The sequence below is a fragment of the Alligator sinensis genome, unplaced genomic scaffold, assembly GCF_000455745.1.
Source record: "Alligator sinensis unplaced genomic scaffold, ASM45574v1 scaffold308_1, whole genome shotgun sequence".
Lineage (NCBI taxonomy): Eukaryota > Metazoa > Chordata > Crocodylia > Alligatoridae > Alligator > Alligator sinensis.
In genome coordinates this window covers 1453117-1474695 of record NW_005842041.1, presented here as the reverse complement: position 1 = coordinate 1474695, position 21579 = coordinate 1453117, and the positions used below count along the sequence as shown (strand labels likewise).

Genomic DNA, 21579 nt, shown 5'->3' with positions numbered 1-21579 from the left:
TTGGCCCTTTTCCAGTCCTCTGGGACTTGGCCCGTGCATCACGAGCTTTCAAATATTCCCGCCAGTGGCTCTGCAATGATGTCGGCCAGTGCCTTCAGCACCCTCGGATGGAGCTCATCCGGGCCTGCCGACTTAAAGGCATCCAGTTCTTCCAAGTGACTCTACACCATCTCAAGGTCTACGCATGGTAGTCTGGCGCCTTGCTGCTGCCTCTCTACAATCCCAGTGAGAGACTTGTCGTGCCCCTCGCTTAGGAACACTGAGGCAAAGAACTCATTGAGGAGTTCAGCCTTGTCCCCCCTGTCCGTCACCAATTGTTTCTGCCCATTTAGCAGGGGTCCTATTCCTCCCTGGGGCTTCCTTTTACTCCCTATATATTTTACTTGGGTTGCCATCCTCAGCTCCATGGCAGCTTTGGCCCGTCTAACTGCCTCCCTACAAGCACGAGCAGAGGAGGTATATTTGTCTTTGGTGATCTCTCCCTGTTTCCACTTTTTATGTGCTCCCCTTTTGTCCCTTAGGCTGCCCTGGATTTCTCTGGTCAGCCAGGGAAGCCTCCTGGCCCCTTTCCCCCTTTTGCCTCGCTCGGGGATCGTCTTTCTTTGTGCCCGAAGGATCATTTCCTTAAGGCACAGCCACCCTTCTTGGGCTCCCATCACTTCAAAACTCCTACTCTGCAGTGCGTCCTTGACTAATCGCCTGAGTTCATTGAAATCAGTTTTCCTAAAGTCTAGCACTTTCACCCTACTAGTTACCTTACCCACTCGACGTCTTATGGTGAATTCTATTATTAGGTGATCACTGTTCTCCAGATGGCTATTGGTGCTGTTTCCTTGATTTTTTATAAGAAAAAAATAACTTACAGCAGGGGTGTCCGACATAAAAGGCCATGACCTGGATCCAGCTCATGGAGCCGTATGACACGGCCTATGGGTCACTGGACTGACTCCACATACCAGCCCCAACCTCATGCATTGCATGTGGCCCACAGGCTGGACCTAGCATTCTGTGCCCTGCACAGAGCACAGGGGGTTGGTCTAGGACACATGTTGCATGAGGAACCCCACCAGACTGGCCCTATCTAATGGCTCTGGGGCTGGTCCAAATTGGGCTGTGCCGAAGCCCGCACATGGGTGTGCAGCGTGCACCTTATGCCAGCCCCAAGTGTTGCATGTAGTGCATGTGGCCGGTCCAGCCCCGCACCCTACACATACTGCCCCAGGGGCTCACCATGTATTGTATACAGCATGCAGGGCTGGCACAGGGTGTGCCCTGCCCGTGGTACATGGGCTGGACCCAATGCACACAACACAGGAGGCCCATGAGCTGCATGTGAGATGCCAGACTGACCCCTACAGCACAGGGTCCAGCCCATGTGCCTTGGGTGGGGCATGTCAAATGCAGGGCTAGCCACAGGGCTGGTGTCTGCCGTGTGTGGTGCATGGGCTGGTCCTGGTGCTGCACAGGGGCTTGGTCCTGGTCTGGCCAACAAACCAGCCCGTGGGACCAGATGAGTTTGATACCCCTGCTTTATAGTATAAAAGATGAAAAAGTAAAAAGAGGTGAACTGTATTAGGAAGCCCATAAGGCAGAATTGTTTTCATTCATAAGAAGAAAGGAATCATTATAGTCACCAATAAGAACATCATCATCTTATGGGAACTGGAATGGATTGATTTCTTTCAGAAGGAAGTAACTAAAAGACTTAATATAGTTCCCACATTGAACATCTGTGAATATTTATTTTAGCGAATCTAGTTATACTAGTTGATGTTAGTAAGCTGTATGGAAACTTTGCAACAAGACTAAGTTCCAAGGAAGAAGAGCTAATTACATACAAAATAAAATAAATCAACACTGTAATTACTATACAATGTTAGTTTCAATGACCTTGGCAGATTAGAAGATGTGCCGTCCTCAGTGAAGGAGGTTTTAAAAAGCATAGGGATTGACTCTAACAGGGTATGAATGGAAATTGTTCAGACTGCATTGGAACTAGGGCCACTTTCAGATCATAGGAAAGTCAGGTTGAAACAGACCTTACAAGATAGTCTAGTCCAGCCCCTTGCTCAAGGCTGGATCATCCCTGACTAAACCATCCCAGTCAAGTGTCTGTTCAACCTGCTCTTGAAAATGTCCAGGGATGGAGAATCCACGATGTCTCTAGGTAGCCTGTTCCAATGTTTGACCACCCTCATAGTTAGAGGTGCTACAACATGCTAGAAGAACTCATAAAAGGGAGAAAAAAAGCCGAAACAAACAGAAAACAATCCTGACTCTGACATATCAGCTCCACAAAGAATGGGGCTGAATTGCTGGTGTTCAGTGTAAATAACTGAATCATCAATATGCCTTCCTACAATGCCATTGAGTCTCTTGTAGGTATGCCATCAATAAGACAAATATGCCAACAGAGATTTTGATCTACTGGTTTAGAAGCTGATGTGACAAAGGCAGGCCTTGCTGTGTTAATGGCCTTAAAACTAACTTAACAAAGATTTACCTCTCTTATATTGCATTCCAGTGAAAGGAATTAATTAGTTTGACCTCATAAAATATTAGCCAGATTAAAACTCCTCTGTGTGTACTCTTAGTATTTGATTTACCTTTTTTATCTTATTTGCAATTAAATGTTGGTACCAGCAAGAAATCAAGCAGGCAAACCTATGAGTGCATTTCAGTGTAATACTCAGAGATGCTGTTTAAAAATACAATGCATATAGAGTTACACTAGCAAATAATCTGGCCCAGGCACAATAAATTGGCCAGAGCGTCATGTCCACAAGTCAGTGCCATATAACATGGCTGTGGTTTTACTTTTAAGTATTTTATAGTACCATAATTTTCACTTGTTCCTCTATGACCTCTAAATGGCCCTAGGCACAATAGGCTGTACTCAGTATTTTCAGAGGAAAGGCTTTATCTTGGATACAGGATTGAAATCTCATTTTGGCCTTATCTCTGGAGAGAGGTGTGAAATAACTTTTTCCAGCATTTTCAGTGCTTGTTTCCTGACTACTACTCAAGCTCAAAAACAGAAAAATTAGACTGCATGGATAGTAACCTTTTCCAACCTGAAAATAAGGAATGATTAGGAAAACACTGAGAGTCAATCACCAATCTCCAATTTAAAATATGTGTGTTTTCCATCTGTAGGCTATAATACATCATTCCCTCTGGCCGATCAACACAGTTATTACATTGGATCATTTGCATTTTGTAAAATGACTCCCTTTTTATGGCTTAAACTACACTAAGGTTTTGCAAGCAGAATTTAAGAACTTCACACCTGAAGCCATGCTGTGAGCAGAACCCTCCACTCTGTTGAGAGATTTCTCTCTCTGCTGAATGGAATATAAGGTTCTACCCCTGCCTGGTGGCCAGCCAAAGACACATTTAGACAATCCCACAATTACACATGGCTAATGAAATCTACTCTGCAATTGGTGCCTTCCCATAATACCCTTTGCAAGACAGTAGTATGCATGCGTTTTGGCTGCTTGGCAGGAGCAGTTGCTGCCAGAACTTCCTGTTGCCACACCAGGTAAGTGCAGACATCAGCAAAGATTTCATAGTACTGACATTCTAGGACTTCAGTAACTTTGCTATGGGTGCTTTGTTTGCAGGTTTGTACAGCACCCTGCACAATAGGGCCCCAAACCTTATGGGCAAAGGTTTCAATTAGCAGCAGAATGCAAGTATTTATTACTACTAATTATTGTTTGCATATACTAGCCAATTGCCTGTAAAAAATGACAGGCAGGGGGGAGCAGGGTGGCCAGGGACAGAGGCCTGTGATTGGCCCCACCCCCCTCACCTTCAGGGCCAGGCCCACTCCTCCTCTCTCCCCCACCACTTCAGGGCTGGGACTGGCTGACCCCGCTCTGTCTGCTGGCCCTCCCCCTGTCCACTTCATTGCCACCGCCTGCAGGGGTGGTGGGGGTATGTGGCCAGCAGGGCTGGCCTTGTCCCCCCCTCCTCTCCATCCGCTCTGTTTTCATGGCCTGCAGGAAGCAGGGGGGATGCTGTCCCCACTCCCCCTCTGTCTGCTCCATCGCTGCCTCCTGCTGAGGGGGAAGGGAGCGAGGACAGAGGCCCGGAGCCAGGCTCGCTCCTGTTGCTTCCGGGCCAGGGATGCTTCCCCCAACCACACCCTGGGGGCTGGTGGGGACAGAGTCCATCGTCTGTCCCTGAGCCCCTGCTCCCCTCATCCCCCCCCACAATTTGGCCCTGACCCTGTTCCCCTCTCCTCCCCCACCCAGTTGTTTCGGGCCCGACCCCTTTCCCCCCTGGTGGTTTGGGGCTGCTCCCCCAGTCCTCCACTCGCCACAGTGGCCCTGACCCCATTCCCCCCACTTGTACCGCATTTTGTTTTTCTGGCATGCCGGCACTCCGGCACCTTCCAAGGTGCTTTTATATATATAGAGAATACACACACACACACGCGCATGTGTGTGTGTATGTATATATATTCTATATATATAAAAGCTTGTATGTATATCTGTTCTATATATATATATATATAAAAGCCTTAGTCTGTCTGTCTGTAATGCTTTATTCACACTCTGACTGGCTGTCCTGGACAGGCAACGGCGGCAGCGGTGTGGCCGAGTGCTGCCATGATGGTGGGGAGGAAGGGGATGGAGTGGGGGGCCTGGAGGCAGCGGCAATGAAGCAGGGGGGTGAGACCAGCACCGCTGGCCTGCCCCACCCCCCCAAGCCCTGCTACCTGGAGGCAGCAGCAATGGAGTGGGGAGGCAAGGCCCTGGAGTGGGGAGGCGAGGCCCTGGACCAGAAGTGGGGTTGGGGGAGCAGGTCCGGCAGCACAAGGGCCAGGGCCTGTGCTCACAGGGACCAAGCAGCCACGAGATGCTGGGAGGGAGCATAGGGTAATGGAAGGGGGAAGGGGCCGTGGCCAAGCTACCTGGTGTGGTGCAGCAGCCTCTTCCCAAGGCAAGAAGTGCCACAAGCATCTCCTCCACTTTCCTCCAGCCCATGCTGGGGCCAGACATGTTCTGCCACCACCTGCATAAATCAGAGCCGCGCTCTGGCCTGGTCAGGACGGGGACAGCTGGGGCCCCTCTGGCAGTAAAGGGCATCACGGGGTGAGGGACTGTGGGTTGGGAATGTGGGTCACTGGCAACGCCGGGGGCTGTGGGTTAGGAGTGCAGGGCACCAGCAGGGATGTGGGGGCAAGGTACTACAATTTGGTGAGTGAGGGGCACTGGCAGGGCTGGGGTCAGTGGCCTGAGAGTGAGGGGCAGCAGCAGGGCTGGGAGGGCTGTGGCTTAGGAGTGTGGTGCACCGGGGTGGGGACTGTGGGTTGGAAAGGCAGGTCACTGGTGGCACCAGGGGACTGCGGGTCAGGAGTGAGGGGCACCAGCAGGGATGGGGGTGGGAGCCTGCAGGTCAGGAGTGAGGGGCACCATCATGGCCCAGGGGGGCAGGGTACTGCAGCTTGGTAAGTGAGGGGCACTGGCAGGGATGGGGTCAGTGAGTTGGGATGGAGAGGCAGCAGCAGGGCTGGGGGGGCTGTGGCTTTCCAATGAGGGGCAACAGAATAGCCAGAGGCAGGGCCACCCTTCGGGGCCAGCCATGTAAACACCCCTTTGAAATCCATCATTTATGATGGGTAATTGGCTAGTAGTACACACACACACACACACACACACACACACACACAAACACCCCCAAAGAGACAGACTCTATCCTAAAAATTTTAGAATGCTTTTTTTTTTAAATGTATCATAGAAACATGTGCCTACTGATTTTGGGGGCCCAGTTTTAGAAGTTATCTGAAAACTGGCCCTATAATATTTTAAACATTCATTTTTAAAGTAAAGCAATCTTTATTTTTATTTGAACTGCAGAATTGGGCAAGAATGACAAATAGTAAGAGTGAGAAAAGACATCTGAAATAAAAATCAAAATTCAGTTTTTAAAGAGGCAAAATCTGATTATGCCAGTGATTTTCCACTTGGCTTTGATATGACAACAGGAACATATCTTGTTGCACCAACAATACATGCAAAGAGAGCGTCTCAATGGGTGGTGGATTATTTGTATCATCTGGATTCAGTGATGAATGCAAACTATAAAGACTTGAACAGAATGGCATGACCATGGCTTCATGGCAAATGTGTTATCATTTATGAAGTGCCTTGTCAAATCAAAAAATAAATTAAGAAAGAGCAAAGTATAATTCTAATTCAGGCTACTCTTAAATGAGGGATAAGTACTGTAATGTACCACCATATAAATTAACACTAACCAAAGAAAATCACAGCTGAAAAATGCATAAAATAGTGTATATCGTTTGTAAAACTTTACTGGTTTCCCACCACACACCCATGATCTTTGGAAAAATTACGTTCTTCATACCTGTCTTTTGGTCACAGTGCCATCTACAGGATCCATATATTCAAAGCTGTCTGTTTTTTCCACACTGTAGATATTGTTCCCAACAGCAAACTGCTGATGACTGAATGACTTGTCAGTGATCAAAGCTTCCAGATCTCTCATTATGAAATATGCTGTTCTGGGATCCAATGCTTCATAATCAAATCTTGCATGTAAAAATTAAAAGAAAAAACCCAAAAATAAATATATACGCTAAATATATACACTATATAAGCAAAAGAAAGGCTCTTTTTTCACAAAGCATGGTATACTCAACCATTAGGAATTTACTACAGACATGAAAAACCACCTGGGCAATCAAAGGGTGCCTATGCATGAGCAGTGAGGCTGCTCCAATGCACTAATTACAGCGTGTTGGAGCAGACTTGATTAATCAATTAATTGCTTGTGTGATTAATCGAATCTGCTGGAGCATGGTAATTCCTGCACTCCATCAGACTCCAGTATGTTGTGTATCAGTGCCCCCATGCTTAAAAATAGTGGTGGGGGCACTTTAGCTAAAACTTGTTGAACGCATTTTAGTTAAAGCACCCCCACCTCCATTTTTAAGTGTAGGGATGCTGATACATGAGATACTCTCAGGGCTGTTCTAATTAAATCACCCTCCACTCCTGGACCCCATGTACAAACTCCCAAAGTGCCTAGTACAAAACAACTTGTGCAACCAAACCCCAAGTTGCATTAAACATGAGCATCCATGTAATCACTTTAAGAGAAAATTATGTTCCCCCATAGTTCTGATTCAAATGACTTGCCTCAGTGAGTCAGCAGAAGCCAACAACACAAGAGATACACCTTTTCATGCTACATTTTAAGAGGTTATTAGCACAATACACCCTACTCAAAGATGACACAGTTTAACTTGACAGATTCCTATTATGTGTAACAAACCACACTGTGCCCGCCTGGCCTCCAACATCATGTCCCGCGCGACTTGGATCCGGGTGCACACCAGTATCTGCCCTACCGTTGCAGGTGGTCCTTCGAGGAGGTGTTTACTCATGACGCAGTCCACCCCTTTCTAACCTGCCATGACTTGGAATCTTCTTCAGTGGTGGGGCTCGGTACTGCTCAGGCTCCCTTGCTGGCCACTCATTCCTCCGGTGGTCTTCTGTGAGGCTCCACCTCCCCTCTACCTCGCTCTATACCCAGCCTGGCAAGCCACTGTTGGTCCTGCGGCCACTCTCCCGCACGATGGATGTCTCCTAATCCTTAGGCGCACCTCTCCCCCCAGTTCGCCTCTCTTCCCTCTACACTCAACCCCTCCTGACTTGGGGAAACACAAAATACTTTACAAAAAAACCCTCCACCAGCACCGCGTGTTCCTACCTTGCCCGAGATATACCTCAATACTCATATCTAGCCTCCAGGGCCCACTCCTGTCCTCCCAGCACCCCCTTCCCGCTTAGGGGCTATCTAAAGCTCCCCCCCGTGGTCACGAGACCTCAGGGTTATCCCTGGTCTCTCTTGTCTTGGCCCCTTTGGCCCCGCGTAACGTTGCCCTCTCTCTCTCTGGGCCTTTTCGTTAATGTTGCCCTCTTTCTGGGCCTTCTCAGTATCGCTGCCCTCTCTCTGGGCCTTCTCAGTATCGTCGCTCTCCCTCAGGCGTACCTTCGGGTCCCCCAGGTCCCTCCACCGTCCCACGTGTTTGGAAGCTGGAGCGCGGACCAGTGCCTCCCCTTTCTCTGCGGAGGCTGCCGGGCTCGGAGTCTCTCCAGCCTCTGTCTTCCTTCCCCTCCTTTCTCCGCACCGGAGCTCCTGCCCCGAGAGCGGGTTTACCTTCGCCGCCATCAGCGGCTCCACCCTCGCCGCGTGAGGCGTCGGATCCTCTTCTGTTGGGGATCACCGTTTCTCGCTCTGCTCGCTCTGCTCCGAGCCGCTGGCAGACCCCTCCGGCTGGGGTTTCTCCCGGCATCTGTTCCCCTGCCTCTTTGGGGGCTGTCCTCTTTATCCCCGCCGACTGGTAGTTGTTGCTGATGTCACCGGCTGGCCGCAGCTGTATGAAAGCGTGGCTGATGGCTCACGCAGGTTCCTCCCGGTGCTCCTGCTTCGCCGCAGGTTTCGCTGCAGGTGAGTACTCTTTCTTAATTTTACTTTTTTCCTTCAGTTCGTCCCCCGACCTCTGCTCCTGGGGTTCCCCCCTTGACCTTTTTTTGTCCCCCCGTTTGTCTCTCCCTGCGACACATACGAATAGCATCATTAGTATGGAGCCAGTTCGGAAGTGTCAGGCAACAACCAACTGGCACCTTGCATGCTCAATAGCTTGAGGAGGGAGAAGGATCTTTGGGGAGCGTTCTGAGTGACAACGCTTATGCAAAAAGTATTATGGGCTGCTGTGATGAGACTTCATGAGACTTCACAGTCCAGAAAGTTAATGGAGGGGCAGGGCTAATTTATTATCTCCCCAGTTGTGATTGAGGGACTGCGGAGAAAGGAACAGCAGATGGGAATGCTTCAGAGCAAGAGGGTGGGAGAAGCTACAGGATTAATGTTGTGAGAAAGACTGATAATCAGGAAAAGCAGGAACCAGCTCACAGAAGCACTGAGGGATCATAAAATGCAGTCCTTGGCTGCTTGAAAAGGGTTTTCTGACTGGAACCCAGAAGGGAGTGTGGGTTAGAATTCCCTCACACTTTTTCCTTGCAGAACAGAAAGTGACAGCCCTGAAAGAAAAGGGCTGACGTCTGATGAACATTGTGGCTGGGTATGAACTTTGTTACTATTGAGATCCAAACTGCATCAAGAGAAAAGGGCAAGGTTGACAAGAGATCCACTAGGTCAGAGGGAGCATTGTGGGCACTGATTATATTCTTTGACAGCTGCTTAATTTCCACTGGGCAAAATTTACCCACTTTAGTTCTACTCTGAGGTCTCATACAGAGGTATATGCAGTAGTATAACAAGTGATGGGTGGCACCACCCCCAGGTACCCACAAAGAGGGACTGCATAAACAGCCACTGCCGTTGCTGCCAATCCAGCTACTTTAGGCACCACAGATGGCCCAGCCCTTGCTGCCACTGCTGCCCAGGGTGCAGCACATGGTTCAAACTCTGGGTAAATGGGAATTATTCAGGAACTTTCACCCATAAAAAGAGCAGATGGGGTGGGTGCAGTCCTGTCAACTGGGTCTACCTACAATAAAGCTCCTAGCACTCAATTTATCTATGCTGAAAAAATGAAGAGCTGAGTGAAGCTTGCTAGGGCTGGGATTTAGACTTTTGTTTCCATATGCAAGCTAGTACAAGTTACAAGCTAAGGCTTAGACCACTAAACCCCACTATTCGTTCTGAAAGGGTAAACATTGAATATTTCAGCCATTTAGTGTTAGTGAAATCTAACTGTTCATACACCATAAGTGAAACTTTTGTGCTGACTTTTCATTAAGCAAATGACTTTAACAGAATCCTCAAAGAGGGAATGGTCATAAATTTAAGGAAGATTTCATTCTGTGTGCGTGCCTGATGAATGCCTCAAGTGCTGCTAAACATGCAGCCATACTTACAGTGAACGAAGCTAAACAAGCCACACTTGAACCAGAACTGTCCAAAGGACTACATAGCCTCTTGTGTCCTATAATCATTACTCTTACCTGCAATAGTAGTGGCGACCAAATTTTGTCCAGTGGTCTCTGACAATCTCTTCCACACTCTGCTTTCGAGCAGCGAGGATTGAAAGCCACACTAGCACAGCCCAGAGTCCATCCTTCTCTCGAATGTGGTCAGATCCTTAATAGAAACATTACATTATTTGAAGTATCTGCTAAGTAACAATATAGGCTGCAAACAATAGATGGGAAGCACAGAGCAGCTGTTCCTTTAATTTCATGATTTAGACAGATACAGTAATCAGAAATACATTCTCCTTATGCTTAATAATGCTGATATTTTCCAGACTGAGAGCAAAAACAAATGCCTAGTGGGAGGTATACACATACCCATATTATATATGACAATACACATTACTTAGATTTAAGAGAGAGAGATGGACAATTAGCTGGATATAAGCACTATAAATGGATTTATATTTTTAACCATTGTGATTCCTGCTCAATTTAAAGACTATGTTTACACATCTGGCATTGTTTCCCAGGATTGGCTCTGGTGTGCAAAATTCTGGTCATTAACAGGAGTATTTTAAATGAGAAGTCAACTGCACCTTCACGTCTCCCCAGATGTCCCAAAGTCACGGGTCAGGGATGGGATACTGTTTTCCTGTCCCACAAAAGTTTTTGAGATGTTTGAAATTTCTGCTGTACTTCAGAAACCAAACTAGACCTTCCAGGATAAAAAGCAGAAACAAAGGGAGGTGCATCACAGAACAGTTATTAGGTCAGTGTTCAGGGGACTCACCTAGGATATCCTGTAGCCCAGTGATATAGCACTCTCCTGGCATGTGAGATTGAGGTTCAAGTCCTTCAACTTTATCAACCAGAGTAGGGACTTGAGCTTAAGTCTTCCCTCCCACCCAGTGAGACTGCTAACCCCTAGGCCAGGGCTGTGTCTAACCTCTAAGCCCTCAGGTGCCAAATGCTCCAGGAGCTGCACCACTAGGGGCTGTGAACCACATGGAAGCTTCTACCACCTCCCCCTCTGCACTTCATGCCCATGTGGGTACCACTGCTCCACTGTGCAACCCTCCACCGCTGCACCATATGCCTGTGTAGGCACCCCTCCCACTGCATGGAGCCACCCCACACCTCTGCACTGCATGGGCATGATCCTTCACCCCCTACAAGCTAGTTCTGGTATCACCCTCAGCTCCCCACACAGAGTACCGCACTGTCTCACCCTCTGGAGTGGAGGCAGGAAGCAGCGGCAGTATGGAGAAATCACAAAGAAATGTATTCTAACGAAATAACCATGAAATGAGACCTAAGATGCTTGCAAAGTTGATACAGATGAGAAATTTCAGAAAATCTGACTCTAACAGAGTATGATGTTTGACCAGAGAGACAAATCTAAGAAGTGACAAGGGTACCATGGGATGAAGGTGCTAAGTTTAAACTCCAGTTTCGCAACAGATATATCATCAATTGCTGTCAATATTGTCAAGGCAATAACAAAAATAAAATTGAGGTTAATCATGTAGGGCAGGGGTGGCCAACCTTCAGCATAAGTGCCATGGGCTGCTTCTGTGAGTGGTACATGGCACATCAAGGAGGGACAGCCAAGTACTCCAGCAGATAGGGCAGGGAGCAGAAAGCAGATCAGGAGATGAGGCAGGGGGCAAAGAGCAGGGAGCAGAAAGCAGAGCAGCAAATCAGGCAGAGGAAAGGGATTGGAGTGGCACTCGGGTCATGTGTAGGGCTAATTTGTGGCATGCCTGCCAAAAAGGCTGCCCCCCGACACACACAGTAGTTTATTTGTTAGGCTTGCTGAGAGCAAACAAGCTATACCCGCTTTATAAAATCATTGCACTTTCTACCTGTATTGTTCCTGCTTGTAGAATCTATATGCCATTAAAACACACATAGCAAAACCCCCCAGATGAAAAGCAGTGCAACCTTGACATCAGAGAGGGTATAAAACTGTCTGCAGGTAAAAACAAACAAACTACGAATCTTGCCCTACCAAGAATATTCTGCAATTTTGCTGTTATTAATAATATCCTGTATAATCTAAATTGTGTGTGTGAAAGTATACATGGTCTCAATGTAAAGTGATGTACTGCAGCTACAACACAATTAATGCAAACTTGCAGAAAACAGTCACTATCAGTGTAACAAGAGGTAGCACCTCACCTCTCTCTGTTCAGCTCAAATGATGTGGGAACTTCAGACCCTTATGTGAAATATTTAAAGGCTGTTTCACATTATTAAACAGAAATGAGGAAGCTAAATATAAATAACCACCTTACTACTATAATCAAGACTAGGTAGATGAAACCATCAGAAAGGCATGACATGCAAAAGTTGATTTTTTGGGGGGGAGTGGCAGAGGGGGAGGGAAAGAAATCTTCCCTCATGCATTTTATGCTCCTTCCATTAAGCTCACTAAGATACAAGGTTGGTGAGTCAGATATTGTTATTGGATTTGACAGCTGTTTGGGACAGGGACTAATGCATTTGCACAGTGGCCAGCATGCTGGTAACAATACCGACTTTCTTCTGCCATTCATTCTCTACTTGACAGTAAAGACTGAGCTTCCAGAAGCAGGAAGTGTCTTTTACGACAGTGCTCACCACACTGAGCACAGTCATGGGTGGATCTAGGATTTTGAAAAGGAGGATACAGATGATGTGGAATATAATCACACAGACCTTGACACATGTTATTTCTAGTTAAGGAGAAACTAGAAGCTTTACTAATATTGCAGGGGCTAGCACTATATTATTCAGTTTCTGATCAAAGCAAAATATATAACTACTAGAATGTGCACTATATAGTTAAAAAAATATAACTAGGCAAAAACAGTCAAAGGATTTGTATTGTTAGTACTGTAGTCATCATAGCTAAGTGTACATCTCTTATTCAGAGTCACACAACAAAATCTAGCCTTCTTTAACATCTTGACCGAGCTTCGAATACTTCATTTCTACACCTGAGTTAATATTACCATACTTGAGTTAAGGTGCTTACCTAGAGCTAAAAACAGCCTGCAGGGCTGTGACATAAGAAATGCATTACCAGGAACGGCTAGAAATGCATTACCAGGAACGGCTAACAGACAGCAAAATTGCAGAAGAAAGGATAGTTTGAATAGTGAAACATCAAGACCATTAAAAATGAGACAGGGTTGTTAACACCTGTGGAGTGGAGAGAGATTAACAGGAATCAGAGAGATGATAATGAGCCATGAAGTCATTTGACTCTCCTAGCACTACCTGAATAGAAATGCCAGAGTCTCTCCCAGGCAGTTGATTTTAAAGTTTGGGTGGAACAGGAATCAAAAAGGCTATGCAACTACATCACTGCACCCACCCTGGATCCACCCCTGGCACCAGTCCTGTTTGGGTGCTCCAAGTGCTGCTACAACAGCAGCATCAGCCACCATACACTTGTTTCCCTTGATTAGAATCTGGATGCCACCAAAGGATAAATATAAACAATAAGAATAAAAATGAAAAAGAATAAAAAGGGCAGGATAATTTTATGAACACTTACAGTTCTGCGATTTCAGACCATAAAGGGAAGCAAATCTCATTCCTCAGAGAATGAAGTATTTGCCTGAAGGATAAGTAACCTCCCTGTCAACTCAATAATGTATATCATTATGAGCTGGACGGTATTGCTGAGTGTCTTTCACTAAAACTTTAAATATTGTAATATACTGTGATGTTGAATGTAATGTACTGCAACATTGTAACGTGAACTACAATGCCTAGAAGTCTCCAGAGGACTGGAGGAAGGAACTGCAGTATGAACTGCAACTCCCAGAAGCCTCTGGAGGACTGAAGGAATGGACTGCAATGTGCACTACAACTCCCAGAAGGCAGAAAGGGGGAGCAGAAGCAGCAGCATAGGAGTGCAGGTCACCGCAGCAGGGAGAGACAGACGTACAGCAAAAGAGTTTGGAAAGAGCGGCAGCGCATGCTGCATCAGTGGGTCTCAGATGTGGAGCCCGGGCAGATAGCAGTTATGTGTTTTATGGGAAGACAGAATGGTTTGGAGCCCTCTGGAGCTGTGGGAGGGCTTAAGGTTCTCAAGTGCATATATCCCAGTGTTAGTGTTTTCTACTGGTTACCTGTTCCTGGATGATTGCACCACAGTGTCACTCTTTGCTTCCTGTTACCCAGATCCTAAGTGCAAGTATCTTAATATTAATGTTTATTTACCTATGTCTGTCCCCCTCTCCCTAGCCTGTTGGCTTGTGACCCTAATCCCGAGCATTCCCTATATAAAAGTGGGAAATTCTCTTGCAAGCTCCCTGTACCAATTCTTGGGGTTGTGGGGTTTAGGCTTTCAGATATTTTGAGGATGCAGGCCCTGTAAGTACTTCAACAGGTATTGGTAACAAATGTGACTAAATGCATCCATGATCTGATCCAATATGACGAATCACATACTCCTTTGTCACATATTCCCCATTTACAGCATGATTTATTAAATACCATGTTTTGCCACAAATAAAACGCATCTTTCCTCCTCAAAACATGCTGTCAGAAATTGGGGTGCATATTATAGGCAAGAAATGTAGTTCCCCATAGGTCTGGGAATTTGGTGACAGAGGGGCGATGGCAGCATTCATTGCCATTGCTCTAGATGCCATGACAATGCTGCCACTGCTCCCCCACTATCAAATTTCCCAACCTGTGGGAAGCCTCCCTCCCCCAGCCAAATGATACAATCCCATGTGCCAGATCAAGCTGGTGCATGTGGTCTGTCTGTGGCCAGACCTGGCACAGGGTGTCAGACCTGGGGCATCAGGTCTGGGGTCACATGCCATGCCAAGTCCACATGAGAGGATGATTGATCAAGCAGAAGCCAAGGCTACTGCCTTCTCTTCAGCTGTGGAAGATGCAGGGCGTGAAGGGAGGCAGGCAGCAGCAGCCACAACTCAGCTTCAGGGACCATCCCTACAAAACTTCCCCTTCTTTTGAAGCAGAGTCTGGGCACAGACTGATCCCACACACCAACCAGATGCAGCATGTTGGATCTGGAGTCATGCGCCAGGTTGGCTACATTTCTAGCAGGGTCTGGGGGCACATGCCAGGTTGGCCACATTATGCACATTGGACTCAGTGCATAGCGCTCAACCCAGTGCATGGCACCAGACCCACTGCACCAGACCAGGCTGGTATGTGGGGTCAGTCTATAGCCAGATCCAGCCCATCCCTGCACTGGCAGAAGGGGAAGGTTCATAGGGATGATGCTGAGAGCCGAGCTGCAGCCACCATTGCCTAATTTTCCACTCTGCGTCCTCCACTCCCACAGCCGGAGAGTGGATGGCAGACAGTGCAGCCTGCAGGCACAGATTGCTGGTGAGTGACCCTGGCCCAGATCAATCCATGGGCTGCAGGCTGGGTCTGTTTGCATGTTTATGGGGACGGGGCGGGAGGGCAGCGGGACAAAAAGGCTGGTTTCAGGACAGCTGCCCCTTCCAGCTGCATTGCTGTGCAAAAGCAGATGCTGTAGGAAATTTTCCCCTAGCTGCTGCTTCTCAGTTACTTACCTAAGAAAGACCTTTTTTTCCTTTGTGATGCCTTTCAAAAACAGGTTGCATATTATATCCAGGATCATGGTAAATGCAAGAAAATATGATATATGTAGTGACATGCATACATTACTCATTCAGGAAAATGCTCTGTATACCAAGTTATCTGTACAAGGCTTTGAACTAGCAACCAAAGATGAGATGAATTCAGATTTAACAAATCTTTCACAAGCGTTTAATAAACCAAAATGGTCCAGTGAAACATGGGCAGTGAAATTCTTGGAATGGTCTCTGTATGCTTCAAGCCTTATGCTGGCAAGGCCTAGACTCATAAATCTCTGTGAAGAGGGGTGAGTGTATATATGTATCATTCTTCTGATTCACTTAGTGGCTTTGGCATGTGCTCTGTCCTTTGCATGTCCTTCAAGAGGACATAAAGCTTGGTGCTGTTTTTTTTTATTCCCTTCACTCAAAAAAGGGAAGGGAAGAAAAAAATTCTAGGTAAAATCTGGATGGAAAAATCTGGAAGCAATCCAAATTGTCCAGAACTAAAAGTCGATGACAAAAACACCAGTCTGGTCTGAACATAGCAACAATACTTTTATGTACACAAGAAGTATTTTCTTTTATAGTAAAATCCCTACTGGGCCTTTGGGATTTCTCAAAGTCTGTTTATTTTGTTTCCTTATCTTTTAGCACTGCTTTCCTTTCCCCAGCATTTCCATCAGCAATGGGCTGGCATATTATTTAGTTGCATGTTTGTTTTGTTTGTTTCTTTTATTTCTTTTCACAACTTTAAAACCATTACCCCACTTCTTCTGGTTAAACATGTCCTTACCTTACAAAACCTCTGTGTACTTAGTCATCTTAGCTCTCTAGTCCTATTGCAGTATTTGGCCTGAGCTAGCTCAGTTCCTTCAGCTTTGCTAATGGTATTTTTGCTTTGGTTTATACACTGGATGTAATTCTATGCAAAAGAAAAATCAGCAGAGAAACAAGGAGCAAATAAAGATCTGCACTATTTTCTCCAAATGAAAGATGACCAGACATAATGTGTAGTGAGCATGTTTGTTATTACCCTGAAATAGAATAGTTTTCTGATAGCATACTGTTAACAATAATTTGGATTATTAAGAAGTATTAGCTTTGCAGCTGAATACAAGGCATGACCTGTGGCCTAGCAATGCTGCTGACCACAAGGCAAAATGATAGCTAAGCCTTTGCTTGTGTCAAGTAATCATTTTAACTGTGTTAAGCATTTTCTGAGTAAAATGCAGCAAGTGAATCTGTGTCTGTGTGCTGTAAAATCAGCTACAGCAAGGAACAAGATAAGACAAAGAAGCCATTGTTCTAAGTACAGTGATCATGTCCTTAAGAAGTATCTACTACTGCAAGTTCTTGCTAAGTATCATAATGTTACTGTTACTTAACTTTTAGCTTTTAAAAAGTGCTAGTTCAGCTTAATAGAAATATGCTGTTATGAAGATTTGTAAAGCACGCCCAAGTATTGCTTTTGTTAACCCTATAGTCTTGCCTTGTTGTAAAAAGTATAAAAGATCGCCTCACCCTTGAGGGGGGGCCATTTTGCCTCTTTGCTGGCTTAATGGTCATTGCTCGAATAAATATACTGCAGTAAACCTTTACCCGTGGTTGTCTGGTTCCTATGCAGCTAGACAATGAACCCCAGGGAGTTTTCTCCCACCACAAATGTATTCCAGGGCTGTGATACTGCTACTGCTTCCATCACACTCACAGCTCATAGTTCAACATACTATAGCCCTAGGATTAATTCTCTGTGGGCGCATCTACATGAGACATTTACTGCAGAGCCATCTAATTAGCTCCATAGTAAAGTCTCAACGTCTATACGTGAGGCATAATTAGGCTGCAGGAAACTAATTAAGTTGCAGGTTAGTACATGTAAATGCAAGTATTTATCCTACGGCAGAGTTCTTTAGTGTACAGCAACATGTGTGTAGACACTAACAGGGCTGGCTGTGGCAAAAGTGTGCTTCCATGCGGGGGCTGCCTGCCAGCTAGAGCCACATTATGTGGTAAAAATATGTTATAATCTAGTCATTATGATTTTGCAATAACGTTTGTGTAGCAGCTGTGTGGTAAAAATGTCTCATGGGCCCTTGGGCAAGCTGCACAAGGCCTCACGGCTGAGTTATGGGCTGCTTTTTCTCTTTTTCTTCCTACAGTAGATAAACCTTAAACCTTGTCATAATAAAGAATAGTCCGGATAACGCTCAAGGCTTCCTGTTAAAACATAAAGATTAATGCTTGCCCTGCACATAAATTAACCATCATCCTTATCCAATGCCCTAAAGTTACACCAAGATACAAGGTTACTAAAAGGCATTAATTTGGCTGCAATTCTCTTAGAATTATGAATATACTAAGCTTTGCAAAAAAGGTATAACCAATCACGTATCGCCACGCTAAAACCCTTTGTTTATGTAAGCTATAAAAGTGGACCCTCGAGCACGACTCAGGGTCGACACGGCTTTGAGTATTGAACTCCCTTGTTGAACTTGTTTGCAAACAATAAACTGAGATGGATCCAACCTGAGTGTGACTCTCTCCTTGAGGTGTATTGGAAAAGCCTCCAGGGGCATGAAACTAACTGTTTGTGCAACAATTAGAGCACCCTCATGCCCCAGCCAGCCCCTCCAAAACACACTGAGACAGGTTGGAGCAACCCTGGGCTGGCAGGCTGACCCCCCGAGGCTGCTCTGACCCAGCTCAACATGCTGCGATCCTGGGTGCATGTTCAAACGTGGCACCAGGGAGCAATTAACTTTGGTGCGATATGGGGAGTTAATTGCTCTGTGCTAATAGCATGTTTGCATGCACCATGTAATACTTCTCTTGAAAAGTCCTGAAGCATCAGTGCATTCTGGCCTATGCTTTTAATGAACAGATTGGTTGGGAGGTAGGAAGGGAGCACAAGACTAAAAACAACAAACTTGTCCATGATGACCGCTTTATACTTAAACGCAGCAATGACAACTGCTACATCAGACTTGTGAAGGACAAATGGTTGGCTTGCTTTTCGTTTTTTGTAAGTTAGCCTTCTACATGTTTCTTGGTGTAAAAGCGGCAAAAGATAGCAAAGTATTATGGCAAGATTCAGACTAAACAATTTTTTTAAAGGATTGTAATGGGTTCTTGTTCATAACTAGTTAGGTAAATTGTCATACTGATTTACACTGTGTAGAATCCCAGGAAAGCAAAGGCCTTGGAAACAGACTAAGCCGATGCAAACATTTTCCTATTCTAATGTCTTTGCTATTGTAAGTTGTTTGAGGCAAGGTCTCTGCCTTTTACTTTGTGTCTGTACAGTGCCTACCCCATTAGGGCCCCAATCAGGATCAAAACCTCTGAGCATATGTATCATAATATGTGCTTTCAACCAAATATCTTCAAGGTTTCCCACAAGTTATGCTAGCCAATTCGACTAGGGGCATTAAGGTCTCCAAGTGCAGTCTTAAAAAGCAAAATCAAACTGAAACAAATGTTTGTACTTAATGGAGAAATATTTGTTTGCAATTCCTTTGTGTCTTACAATTTATCTCCACTGGTTTGAAGCTAGCTGTTATCTTAAGAAATCTGAGATTTCAGGGGTCATTTTGATCTGATGAACCTTTTAAGTTAATGGAGTTCCTTTAGATTTCCACAAAGGTAATTGAAATCAGCATACAGCTCCTCCATTAACTTTTTTTCCTAGTAAGCTTTCAGCAGAAAGCCTCCAGAGTTGTTGATATCTGAAAGTTTGGAGATGAAGTATGAAAACATATAAAAGTTAGATGCAGCATTTGCCAGGGTGCTTTAAATCAAATGTAAATAAATCAAGTACCCGGCTTTCCTTGTTCTGATTAATAGTTTGCTGATGAAATTTAGATAATAATTGCTGCTGCTGACACCTTTCTCTGAACTGTGTTCTGGGCATTACTCACAGTATCAGCAAGTCACTATCCTCAGCTGACAAACTCCGCACACTGCTACAAAAATGGAAGAAGTTTTTCAAGCACTGGTTCAGCTCCAAGAGTAGCTGCCAGAAAACAAGTCTGGGAAACACAGCCCTATGGGACATTTTCAAATGCTTTTATCCTTTTATAGCTGAAAATTTGCTTTTATTTACTGGCTAAAGCAAAATCCCTTGATGTTGTTAGACTAGGGCTCTGCATTATTGTGAGCTACAGCTGGGTTTTATGTATTACCTGAACATACAACCATTTACTTTCTGGTGTTGTCAGGCTAGTATGACAATAAATGTGATAATTTAGATGCCGGTCTGTAAAACCCCTCCTGCTTTTACATAGTAATAAGGTCATTATTTTGTCCAAATGGATGGTAGATGCCTTTGAATATTATACGCTGAAAACTAAGAAACTGCCAAGTTTCACATCTCTGAAGAGAGATGATGAAGGAAAATGTCTTAATGTTAACTCAAATTCCCACCACTGGCAGAAACTGATAAAGAACAATGTTGTCCAGGCCATCACATTAAAGAGAAAAAGACTTGTCATAATATAAGTCCATATCACATGTTGGCTCTTGTCAGGATTACGTACGTAAATTCAACTGACAGGGAAAATGAGGCAAAGAGAAATAAGGACCTACTTTGTCAAAAGCTGACTGATGCAAAGAACCATCTGACTTTAATTTACTGGCTCAAGTACAAAATGGACACCCTGGAGACTTTCACACCTGTTACCTGGTGAGTGCCTGGAGAGGAGAATATTTGGTAAGGGCTGTGGGTACAGGCACTGGTAGGGAGAAAAAAATTACTAGGTGATTGAGAAATGGGGAGAGAGGCAGCATATGATCTAGCTGTGGAGCCCGCAGGAAGGAAACCCAAAAGTAAGAAAAAGTAAAGCCTAGAAGAGGCAACTGTGTTTTCCTCGTCTGAGAGGTCTGTGCCTAGTCTGACAGATGAGTTTCCTTGAGTTCAGTGAGACACATGTCATACAGAGGGGCAGGCTCATCCCTGACACCATTAACCACTGGTATGACTGGATAAAAGGTACCTTGGGCCAATCCTGAGAAAGGATACCCTCTCTGTTCCAATTATGGGTCAGTGTATGCCTTGGGACCCATGCTTATGGGTTGGTACTAGTCAGCTTGCAGCTGTACTTCTTTGGTATGGATGTGCCAGGAGCCACATTCCCCGTGCATGAGAGGCCTAGATGGCTGGTTTGTCCCTGTAACTTGTCTAAATACCTTTGAAATTCAAGAATGCACCATACAAGAAGAGAGCAAAGGTTCAGACCCATCCCTGGTGTGGATCCACCATAAATATCAGAGCAGGAGGGAGATACCACACCATCTGTCACATGGATTGGGATTTTCTAAAGAGCCTAATGGAGTTTACTAAGCATAATCCATTAAAATAGAAGTTGAATGCCTGACTCCTTTGGATCCTTTGAAAATGGCACGCAGGTACCCTTACCACTTGGGAATGAGGCTTTTTTTTCCTCGTTTCAGGGTCTGAAAAAAGATGTTTTTGTCTCAGGGGATCACAAGTGTCCCACAGGAATGTTACAGAAGTATGGGTTAACTGACTTTCGACAAGGGGGAGAATCTGCAATGTTTAGGAATACGGAAACTGGCACTTGATGGATGGGAAACCATTATACAGCAGAGGGGTCTTGAATATTCCATGGTTTAGCCATCGACTTGAAGTATCAGCATATGGAGAACTTGCGCAGGTGCAAATGTGAGTATACTCTGAAAGGAAACAAAGTTCCCAGTCTACTTGAAAATGCCTACTTTCTCTACTCTCTACATTGGCCTTTCAAAGACCTTGATGATTGCCCTTAGAAAAATATCCATGCAAAGTTCACCCAAAGCCACAAAACAAACCAGTGGCAGAAATGGGCAGAGAACCCAGAAGTCTAGGTTTCCAGTCTGTTCCTCTGAAAACTAGTCCATACTTACACATCAAGCAAAAGAAAAGCCTTGCTATTAATTCAAATTCTTAGGCTTCTCACAAAAAGGTAAATCTAAAATATTTACAATACCCCCCTTGGGACAGAGTCTGATACACCTACAGGGAC

At 45.4% G+C, this 21579-nt stretch overlaps 1 protein-coding gene across 3 annotated transcripts in view; it reads right to left on the bottom strand.

Annotated features, from left to right (window-relative positions):
• The window catches only part of PGM5 (phosphoglucomutase 5), a 124915-nt gene that overhangs the window by 35045 nt on the left and 68291 nt on the right, over positions 1–21579 (bottom strand). For all 3 annotated transcript variants that reach the window (XM_025202955.1, XM_025202956.1, XM_025202957.1), the window contains 2 exons: positions 10011–10146; positions 6382–6565 (listed from right to left, as the gene is read on the bottom strand). In XM_025202955.1, the coding sequence (XP_025058740.1) occupies positions 6382–6565; positions 10011–10146 (320 nt within the window). The remainder of the gene's footprint in view (positions 1–6381; positions 6566–10010; positions 10147–21579) is intronic.